The 12069-nt window shown below is 42.1% G+C and overlaps 1 protein-coding gene across 1 annotated transcript in view; it reads left to right on the plus strand.

The window, feature by feature from the left end:
• The window catches only part of LOC308327458 (cell adhesion molecule DSCAML1-like), a 113292-nt gene continuing 101223 nt past the window's right edge, over positions 1-12069 (plus strand). The window contains 1 exon segment of the mRNA XM_080780967.1: positions 1-58. Within this exon segment, the coding sequence (XP_080637093.1) occupies positions 16-58 (43 nt within the window). The 5' untranslated portion in view covers positions 1-15.

Genomic DNA, 12069 nt, shown 5'->3' on the forward strand with positions numbered 1-12069 from the left:
CCTGCTATTTATGGCATGTGGCTTGTAACTTTACTCCTGCTGTACTCTTTCCAAGAAGGTAAGCAATATATCTTTGACAATTGATCATATCTCTCGACAGTAATTTGGTCATTGAGTCACTTATTTTAGTTTAATCAAAAGTATTTATATATAGCCTACATGTCAAAAAAAGACAGCCGTATATAGATGCACATACACAGTATTGCGCTTTGATGTTGATGGCTATCACGGGGAGCCATATACAATAAGCAAATGTAATGTGGAATAATTGTTTTAAATCAACATGTATTTGCCTTTTGGAGCAGAACATTGTGGAATTATTTGAGGTGTGAAGGCGAAAAGTGATTTCCCCGTCGTTGTGTGGTCGTAGGTGTGTGTATATATAGTGGTCCGTGATGCCACAGATGGTGCTGATAGCACGGTTTGTTTTCGCATTACCAACTACAGTTATGAATATGTAAAATGGCTGAATAGGGAGAATGAGGTGAAAAATAAAGAGGCACGGAAGGAACATGGAAATACAAGTCCAATTGGTTGAGAGTGATTCAATTTAGAACCATATAACTTGACTATAGGCACTATAGGTGTGTGTAGTTTATAAGTGGATGCTTATGATTTTGTGTTCGCCTTGTTATATTTTTAAGCTTGCATTGTGTAGCCTATGCTAATTGCAGCTGTTTAGTGGGACTATGGAGCGCATGGGAGCAAGCGCTCCATTCCAAAGGGATGCTCTTGTTTTTTGGGAACATAATTTCGAGGAGGGTGTATATTTCGGAACCAAAGTCCCGTTCAAAGTCCAATGGAAATTTGTTGGAATAAATAGAAATGTAATCAAAAAAATGAAGGGCCCATTTAACACGGGCCTAAATTAAAATAGGCTAGTCTACACCCAGCACTGTAGCCTGCCCTGCAATTAGTGCAATCCGATCATTTTCCCCTATATATTCTTAATTAAATTACCATAATTCGCAATTTTCGACTTTCGACTTTATTTTTGTTTAAAACATATACATGGATATACTTTTGTGTTATAATATAAAAAAATAAATGCATTTTTCAATATGTATAAAATCCCTGACCTTATTACCAAGTTGATCTTCTGACTGCTTTTACAGCTGCATTATAGTAATCCTTTACAAATCTGCAGAAAAGATAACAGAAACTCAACACAATTTCTACATCAAAGCATTTCAGCTTATATACACCCTTCATGCCCTTTTTGTATATACCGGTGTGTGTATACATGTGTAACATGTATGTATATATGTTGACTATAAGTTATATATAGGCTGCATTCTTTCGTTATTGGCAGAGGCCTGGAGAAAGTGCAGCATTACTCCCCACAAAGTCTTATTGAATTGGCTGCACTGTATAATAGGGAAACATGTTATAGCTGTTTAGTGTTATATCTACTTTTGAAGAAAATAATCGTACGTTTATAGGTTCCGGCAGAGCCAGAGCTTATGGGCAAAGGCAACTCAGGAGGCCTTTTATATTATTGCGTTTTCAGATATAAAATAGACTTAATATTTCCGCTTAAAACTATAGGGAGAATTGCTGCCATGTGCACACCATTCTGTTTATTCCCTAAACCCTTTCAAAAAATAATAAAAGGGCTTAAATATTAGCCGATTTAGCTCGATGCAATTGGAAATATGTGTTTTATGAGGAGCCCTATAACACAGTCTTTCAGAATGAATTGATTTAATTTATTTGACTAAATTAGAGAAAGTCCAGGTGCGTGGCTGCATATTAGACTAGCCCAGTCCTGATTCCCTCTAATAGAGCACCTGAACCCATGTGCGCGTGCACGCGCGAATTCGTAATTGCGTGTGTTTAAGTGCGTGAGTGCATGGCACGCGCGGGAGGGGATATATAACGGGACACCCCCCCCCCCCCCCCCCAACCCCCCGTTTGTTGTTCATAAATTAAAATGTGATTGATTTCGCTATAGGAATAATTTGAGGTTGTCAGAGCGTTTAGGGCCTACATTAGACCAACAATATGACATAATTGTGAAGACAATTTATTCTCACAAAACCCACGTCACTTTAAATCTCAGACGACTATTGTATACATGGATAAAATAAAAATGTCCAATTACGTTATAGTTACATTAAAGCCCTGTGTAATTAATTAGCCAAGGTAATTACATATCTTTATTTATTTTTGTTGTATCTGTTAGCTTATGCTAATAATAACCAATTAGGATAATGCTGTGTCTTTTCCCTGCACTATTCTTCATGTGATCTGAAATCAACACAACAACAGGCCTATATTATATCCTTTCGAAAGTATATAAGCTATACCATCGGAAATTATTAATGTATCTGTTTTTGGACAAACATTCACATACAACTTAGCTATATTGGCTTGGCTATACTTTTGGAATATAGGCTATTAAGCCTATATATATACATGCCTATTTTGGATCTAAAGTTTACAATGAAAGAAACATATCTATATGTGAATCTGAATGATTTATTTTGTCTGTAGATATATAAAATAAAAGGCAATCCCTCTCTCTCCGCGACGCCAAAAGCTGCCGTCGTCTTCTCTCCACCCCGCAACCACCATAAATAGAAATATGCAAAATTGATCTACCCCACAGCCCCCTCCCCCCCCCCCCCTCTCCTTTCCGCTCTCGTCCAAATCCCCATGTTGCCTTTTTTTTCTTTTCTCGGCTGCACAATTAGCGCTGCAATCTGCAAGGCACCACCCAATGACACAGCTATAGGGTCCAGGAGGGTGCCAAAGCAAGCAGCACGCGTGGCGTGCCCGCGTGTTGTGTTGCACCACCATGTTACTGAAAGTGTTCTCAACTGGTATATTTCCTTATGTCATCTGAAAACATGTTATGAAAATGATGCTTGGTTGGTCGGAGTGCAAGGCATGTGCAGCACTTGACATTTTTGGTGGAAACTTGTGCGCAATATGACTGACCCTTTTTGTAAGGGGTCAAGTCAAGTATAGTTCAGAACGTCTTTGATGTTTAGAAGATTTGCGACGGTTCCACCAGGAAATTATTCTTGAATGTTTTGTCGACTTAACAGTGAACTGCCATGCCCACACAGTTCTTCAACATGAAGAGAGGAAAACCAATTTGCAACTGGTTACAAGGACAAAACATCAATTTGAATTGTAGCCTATACCTATTACCGTTAATGGAGAACAAATATTGTGGCCTAATGTCGGGTAAAAAAGTGTGCCATGCAGTGCAGGAGTGGCGCGTTGCTGCACACGCGCGGGCTTGGCACGCGCAAGAGGGAAACAGAGCGCTCATTAAAGCCCCATTCACATGCGTCGTCGCGCGGCCGGTGTCGCGCGCGCCAAAAGAAACACCAGAGCTACAAGCTCACACCGCGTCGGATGCGACGCGTTGTGAGCTTGTGTAGCTCTGCTGTTTTCGACGCGCGACACCGTCGTGCGACGGAGCTTAAATTAGGCTTTTACGCGTTCCACCTCACCAATGAGATGTCACAGCACACTGTCACTGCTGCTCTCCTATTAGTCCATGTCCCTATTTTTCTCAGTCCTTCCCGATTCCGTCACTTTGCGGTGTATAGGCTATTAGACATTATACATAAATGTGATCTGTTACAGAGGCAATTAGACATGTGAAAAGTACAAACGCATAAAGGGAATGCTTATATCTTCAAAATGCGTATTTTATTGGTACTTTGGTTATTGTGTGCACAGCCATTCTGAATAATGCTGGTGCAGATGTGCAAATTGAGCATCATGCCCTTCTTGCAAATGTATATTGTTTTGAATCTGCATATATTTTTGGGCTTATATATGGGCGGTGTGTTTGGCAAATGTCAAGAAGCAAGTAGTTGTTTTGGTTGTCTCTCTCTCTCTCTCTCTCTCTCTCTCTCTATGTCCCTCCCTCCTCTCCTCTCCTCTCCTCTCACAGTAACTCTCCTCCCTCTCTCTCCCTCATCACTAGGCAGAATTAAAGGTTGGGGGAGGGGCAGTTTATGCAGACTGTGCTGGGACTTGTGATCCACAGATTTGATATTCACATTAAGAGAGAAACTGGCTGCTTTGATGTGAGGGGCTATAGCAGGTCCCAGGGGACATGCTGAAGTAGCACACTTTTTCACTGACACAGCACGGGCCGGGGGTGGAGGTGCTGGGGGTCTTTTTTGGGGGGGGGGGGGGGGGTAGAAGGTGGGGGCCATATACCCTTGTCTTGATTAGGCGTAACCCCAACAACCTTCCCCCCACTCCACCCCACGCACCACACCACACCACACACAAACAGACCACTATTCCTATAAGTATTATTCATAAACTTGCACCGATCTCTCTCTCTATCCCCTCCCTGTCTCATGCACCCTGCATGCTGCCCTCTCTGTGCATCCAGCTATAGATTCAATTAACGCCGTATAGTAGTATAGCCTATAGTGCACGTTCGCCCACTTCCTCGTCTTCTGAAGTATATGCACACAGCATGCACGACAGAGGGAGCACACACTCATGCACCGACACCCTGCATGCATGCACGCACGCACGCACGCATCCACAGCATGTATACAAAACAAATCACCCCCCCCAAAAAAAAAAACGCAGTGGCAATCACAACTTTGAAATTCTCCTTTTTGGAGATTTAAGGGAAAAAAAAAAAAATCTTAGCTCGCGAAAGTGAAAGATGGAGACCTGGAGGAAGACGGGGGGGGGGGGAAGAGAAGAGAGGTGGTTAAAACTATATACATGGAGTTTGGGGGCGCCCGCTGGCCTAGTGGTCCAGGCGCATGCCACATACAGTACAGTATAATAGTCTCTCGCCTGACGGCGTGTCGCGTGTTCGAGTCCCGTCCATGACGACCTTTGCTGCATGTCTCTCCCCTTCTCTCTCTCTCTCCCTCTTCCCTGTCTGTCTTCACTGTAACTATATAGCAATAAAGGCTCAAAAGCCAAAAAAGGAAAAAAAACAAAAACAACTACTGGATTTCCATATGGAGGGGCTGGTGTGTATAGCTCAGTGAGCTGAGTGATATACATAATGTACAGTAACATGCGTTTGTGGTGTCACATGGGTTTGATTCCTATATGAGTGACCTGAGATGGAAGGGGGGGGGGGGGAAACACTGAGCGCTGATGCGTGTGCACAAACATGCATGCATGGGCAACGCAGGGTTAAAGTGAGAACGAGAGGAGAGAGGCTGCGAAACGGAGAACAGGAATTCTGGCATTTGGTTTTGGGGGGTGCAGCTGCAGTGTGAGACTGTGTGTATGAAACGAAGGGGTGGGGGGGGTGCTGGCATTTGTTTACCTCACATATATGTATAGTTGTGAGCAGCGCGCATCATTTCTAAGAGTGTGCGTGCGTGCGTACGCGTGCGTGTGCGTATACGCGTGCTGCGCGCGCACACACGCGCACGACGTGCTCCATGTGCACAGCATTTGCCTATACTGGAGAGAGGCGTAGCTCACCTGCATAATGCATGATGAAGCCCTTGCATAGGTTATGACTTCTTGCCTTTTTCTGACATACATATTCATGCCCGGCGCGCTCTCTCTCTCTCTCTCTCTCTGGCAGGATGTATAAAATAGTGGCTGCATGTGTGACTCTTTGACAGGCCCAGGCTCAGCCTGAGGAAACGCCGCCCGTCACTGACTGGGCCTCTTCAGTGCTCGGCCATGAAAACACTATACACTTTTTTTCCACCGAGCAGTGGGACGCTGTTGCATTTTATGTCTGCTGCACATTCAGGTGGCGAGCATGACAGAAGCAACACGTGTGCGAGAGAGGTGAGCACGTTGTCTCTCTCTCTTTTACACTATATACACATGAGGCGTGTTGGGTTTGAAGCCCCTTGCGTGGATACAGTGGACACGTCATGTCACTGTTTTCAGTCTATGAAGAATTCCATGTCGCTCAGAGTGACTGGGAGACAATTATTACATATTGTATTGTCAATGTGGCTTTCACTTAGATCGACAACCTTTAATGATGACCCCTTTTGGTGTTTATAAGCATTATGTTATACTTTAGCTATTGAAAAAATTGCAGATCTACAAGCTCATAGCGCGGCACCGAGTGCCGCGATACGAGCTTGTAAATAACCATAACTTCTAAAGCTCAACCGGTTTGGTTTGTTATAAACGTCAGAGACGTCCGCAATACTTATATATGCTTACGCAAATCTAGCAAGGCAATTATCGGCATCAATTGGAATGAATATAAAAATTGGAATGATATATGTTCATCACATTACTTAGAGATGTGAACGACAAAATAGTAGTAGGAAAAGGTATGTTTTGAAGAAAATGCTGAATGGCAGAACATCTTGTGAAATGGGTGTGGCTATATGGGGAGTTGCATCATTATCCAATATTATTTTTGCACCTGCGGTTCAAATTGGTCAAAACATCAAGCGGCCTGGTATAGCTCCACCATGAGGCAGATGTGTCTTTCTTATTTGGCCTACTGGGAGCGTGCATGCAAAAGTTTATGCTGATTGCTCCAGTGGTGTCCAAGATTAGCTTGTGCACAGACGCACGCACACATGGACATGGACATGGACAGGGAAAAAACTATCTTTGCCTCATGGCCTGTCGTTCTGGCAAAGAAAAGGACACAGTTCATAATCTCTAATATAAATTTGACTTCACAAAGTCACAGGCATCTAGTTTGAAAGTGTTTACTAACGTAGCTTTGCAGTTCGTGAACTGTACATTGTGACAGTACTGTAGCTATATTTTCCTAATGTCTGAGTTTTACTTGGTTGTGGACCAAAAATAACCAATTTACAATGAATCACAGCTGGACACATGGTGAGTTTGCAGTTTTGCTATTTTTGGTGTGCAACAGGGTGAGTTTGTAGTTTTGCTATTTTTGGTGTGCAACATATGGTGAGTTTGTAGTTTTGCTATTTTTGGTGTGCAACATATGGTGAGTTTGTAGTTTTGCTATTTTTGGTGTGCAACATATGGTGAGTTTGCAGTTTTGCTATTTTTGGTGTGCAACATATGGTGAGTTTGCAGTTTTGCTATTTTTGGTGTGCAACATATGGTGAGTTTGCAGTTTTGCTATTTTTGGTGTGCAACACCGGCACGCAACTAAGTATAGATGAGGCCTGACAAGCCTGCGATCACGACTTTGAAGTTCAAAGTCAAAGGGCGGTATTAGAAAAATCTTTGGTCATGGTATAATGACCTGTGACTCAAATTAGTCCTGAAATCCTGCTACAAAAAAAGGAAGAACCACACAATTCATGGAAGTGTTCTTCCAAATTTCACTTGTTTAAACATTAGACTGATTACCTGTTATTAATAATCTAGTCATGCTGTGATGACTTCATTATTGATGTCTGACCTCCTGTGACTGAACAAAATTGGACAGCAAAGTCAGTTTTAGTTCATTGCGTGCTAATTATTACACTGATCTCACTCTCCTTTCCTTAAAGGAGTAGGCCTATAGTTCACCTAAAGTAAGTACATTATAATTTATAAGTAAATTGAGGCCAATTATTAATAGCAGCAAAACTATCGAAAATCTGATTATGAACTCAATGGTCAAAACAATGGTCACAATGTCTTCTATCCAGTGTTTACCTCATTGAAGAAGAAATGTATTGCTTAACTACCGGGCTAAATCGTCTCATGCACAAATTCCACATGCTCCTACCTGGGCGCTTGTGTGCGTGTGAGTGAGCTCCCATTGAACTTGTACCCACTCGTACATTACAATGTATACATGGATGACAATTTAGCCTGTGTAACGCCCGGGAATCGAACGCGTGTCTCCCACGTGGAAAGCTATAACATCTTAACCTTAGTGGTTACTATAGTTGGCTTTCCACATGGGAGACCAAGGTTCAAATCCCGCGCATTACATCTGGAATTAGTTTAAAATGTGTATTTGGTTTGGCTATATTTTGGAAGTGTAAACGCACCATATGAAGACACTTGAGATCACACTGTGAGCATTTTGGAGTTCGTAAACAGATTTCTGCTGCTGTTAATCTTGAATAATATTTTTAATTTTTTCAATATTATGCAAGCCAATATTCTTATTTTGAATTTGAGTTACAGTGCTTGACATTACCTTTTTGAAGTCAATTTCCCATTCACTTGTCCGGGCACTAAAGTTACCAGTCCGTGTACAAATGAAGGGGCTGCTATAACGACCACCCCTTGGTCCCCTCCACTCGCCACAGTTTACAGCTTAAGTCTGCATGCTTACAGCACAAAGCTGCTGAAAAAAGTGAAACCGAGAGTCACTCAAGTAAAATTTGAATACGCTTGTCCGGAAAGATTTATTACTTGTCCCGGACAACAGGACAAGCCTTAATGTCAAGCCCTGAGTTATATAGGATTAGCCCTATAGCCCTAACCCTAATTAAAGGTAAAGTAGACCGTATAATGTTACTCCAGCTCACTGGCATGAGATTGGGAGGTCAGGGACGGGTTCAAGACCAGAAACTAAATGTGGTCCTAGTGTCCACCATGGTGTCATGTCCAAGGGGAGGTACTTGTACATCATAGACGGGGGGGGGATGTACAGGAGATGACAACATGGCCCGGGAACCGTTGGTTTATTTTATTTATGGCCTTTTCTCTGCTTGAATTTGATAGATTACATTTGATCGATATACAGAGATAGAGAGTGGGGTTGTCCGACTTGACCAGGAATCGAACCGGGGGGACTCGCTGTCGGGGCATTGAAGCCGAAGTGGTATACGCGCCCTATATAACCACTCGTCTGTGTCGATATGAAAAGAAAAACCACTTATGTCATAATACATTTGCCATTACATTCCATGTGTGCTGGTTAATTACTGATTGTGTCGTGTGTTATTTTGGTCTGAGTTCACAGATGTGAGTGAATGCCACAAAATGGTTTAGTGTGTGTGTGTGTGTGTGTGTGTGTGTGTGTGTGTGTGTGTGCGCGTGTGCAGGCGGGTCGGGGTGGGGTGGGGGGGGGGGGGGGGTGCAGCTGGTTTAGACAGGCTCTGAGTGGCGGGAGTTTGCTCTGATCTCCTTTCTATTGCACTTCTCTCTCCATCAGCCCCCAGTGGGCCTCGGCCCCCCCAGTAGTGCACTGTGGTGGTGGTGGTGGGCCCCGGCCCCCAGGCCATATAATCCACTGTGCAGTGAGAGGTATATATACTCACACTGCCCTGCCCCCATATAAGCTCTCAGGGTGACCCCTTGTCTGCCTTTAGCCCCCTTCACTTTTCCACTTTAGTCCCCGTCCCCCCATTGGGAGATTATAGATATTGCAATCTTTAATATGGGGCTTTATGCTCAGGGGCCATTATCAGTAATCTGCGGAGGGGAGGGAGCCTGACCTGGTTTCAACAGCCCACTACACACAGAACTGACAGACATCCTTCATATATATATATATATATATATATACCATCTGTAACATGCAGCCTATAGCTTGATCAATCTCCACTCTTGACCGTGGACTTTGAAAGTATATTGACTATATTCCTTTTGATGGAATATTTATACCGCCAGTGTGACTATATGGGAGCGTCTCGTGAGCTATAGTGGCAATATATACACACAGCACTGAGGCTGAAATTGTTGATTTTCACTGAGGTCAGCCAGGCCTCATGTATTGAAGTTTTGCTATTATACAAACGTCTAACTCTAAATGTCTAAACAAGGGTGACACATGTTTCAACTGGACTGGACTCAGAAGTGCTTAACCCATTCTGAACGGGAACCCATTTTGGTGTTAGCATCATGTCGTGCTTTAGCTATTGAAAAATAGCAGATCTACAAGCTCATAGCGCGCCACCGAGTGGCGCGCTACGAGCTTGTAGGTCTGCTAGTTTTTGAAAAATCGAAGAATGACTGACATTTTTAGAATCTGATCTCAGGTCAGAATGGGTTAATCAGACCAGTGTGTGTCCAGTGGAAACCTCGTATGAATCTGATCTCAGGTCAGAATGGGTTAAAGCGCTTGGAGTGCAGTGGCTCAGGTATACCTCAGCAGGTAACCAGGTGATTCCTGGTTTGATCACTTGGCTTTGTGTTGAAGTGTCATTGAGCAAGGCATTGAACCACTAATTGCTCCCGACGATGAGCAGCTTGGTGCCTCACAGGACTGTGACTCTGCTGTTGGTGCAGTGTGTGAATGGATGGATGGATGGATGGATGCAACGCACATTGTAAAGCGATTTGGGTAAATGTTCTATAGAAATGCAGACATCATCACACAGGTTTTTGGGGTCCCTAATACGCAATTGCCCTCTTAAATATAGTTTATCTTTTTTTTTTAATGGTTCATCATCTTTTTTTTTACTTTAGAGTGTGCAGGGTTCAGCCCTATGGTGCATGTGCTAAACATAATATTTATAAGAAATCACACCTGTGTGAAGTGAGGGGCGCTCTTATCATCGTATACATCATCATACATCATCTCATTCCGGCCAATCACAATTTCCGTCCTCACCTTCGTCGTCAGTGTTTGTGTTACGCAATTTGTTTGTTTGTTTACACTATGGCGTAACATTTGACGTAATTTGACTATGACGTAAAATGCACACTATACTAGAGCGGTGCCCATTGGGTAATGGTCTACTTGGAACGATGCAAGTTGGAAATGCATGCCCCACTCACATATTATGTCTGTGTCCCTTTGATGCCCATATATGGAGTTCTACAAATACCTTCTAAATCAGTAGTTCTCAAACTATTTTGTAATTCAAAATTACTGTAGATTTTTCAAGATTCTTCACTTTAAACTTTCACTTTCAAGATTCTTTTTAAAATGTCCAAAAATAGCAGATGTATGCCTTTACAAGCTCGCGATGTGACCTTGTTGTTTCGAATAGCCAATGCTAAAAATCTAACATTATACAGATGCTTTGGTTTAAGGCATGGTTATTAAAGGTAGAGTAAGTGATTTCACTCAAAAAACCTTAGGTTTCGTTTTTGGCTGTGGGACCTATAAGCCTTCGTCCAATCAGGATAGAGAGTCAAAAACGAAACCTAAGGTTTTTTGACCCCACAGGGGTTAACTGGGGACAGGGAGGAACTCCTTATATGGTCAGCACACTCTATAGTAGAGAGGATTATCACAACAAAACAAAAAAATAAGTGATATTTGAATTAAGTGAAATCACTTACTCTACCTTAACTTATTAGCCAGGGATCCTTTTAATTGGAGATCATGTATGTATGGAAAAAACCCAGTTTTATTTCAGGACTGACATTATACAGATGTCATCAATCCACATTTTCCAGTCCTTTGATATGTGAGTCTTTATACAACAGATCCAGTTGGAATGTGGATGTCCTGTAGCATTGAATCCATCCATATTATTACAAGGCACATACACCAATATCCCAACTGGTTTTTCTTCCTTGTTTTTACAAAACACAACAATATGTTTTTAAATACACTGTCACCCTGTTGAACATTATATTTCACACTACTGATTTGTCACTTTTGTGTGAAAGTTGAATCCTCACACAGAACACATTGCTCATCATAGCTTATTATTGCCACCATGTTGTGGAAAAAGAAACAGGAAAACCAAACCCTGTCTGAGGCAATTTACTCAGTTACAGTAATTGATTACATTGTACTTGTAGTCTTAATGTCCCATTTACTTTTACTCAAGTATATTTTGTGATGACAAAAATGTACATTTTACGCCTTTATGTATTTGTGCCAAATGTGAAGGCGCAGAAGTAACATTTTCAAATGATTTGGCTACGTTCCACTTGTTACTTTTATATTTCGACCATCTCATTAAATGCACGCTCTGCTTTGTTTCAATCTCTCAGAGACGTGATGTCAGCCAATGTATGGCTTGACTGGCATTTGCACTGGCTCTGTCACATACAGTAACTCGTTTCCTTTTTAAGATTTTAATTTTAAAAAACGGAATTTAAACCCATTCTGGACGGGATCCCGTTTTGGTGTTTTAACTATAAGCATTATTTAGCTATTGAAAAATAGCAGATCTACAAGCTCATAGCGCGCCACCGAGTGGCGTGCTACGAGCTTGTAGGTCTGCTATTTTTGAAAATTCGTGAAAATGTGGCACAAATCTTTGAAAATATATTCTTTCAGAAGACTTTTTTATTTACGCC

This window comes from Protomyctophum bolini (assembly GCF_963924005.1).
Source record: "Protomyctophum bolini genome assembly, chromosome: 13".
Taxonomy (NCBI): domain Eukaryota; kingdom Metazoa; phylum Chordata; class Actinopteri; order Myctophiformes; family Myctophidae; genus Protomyctophum; species Protomyctophum bolini.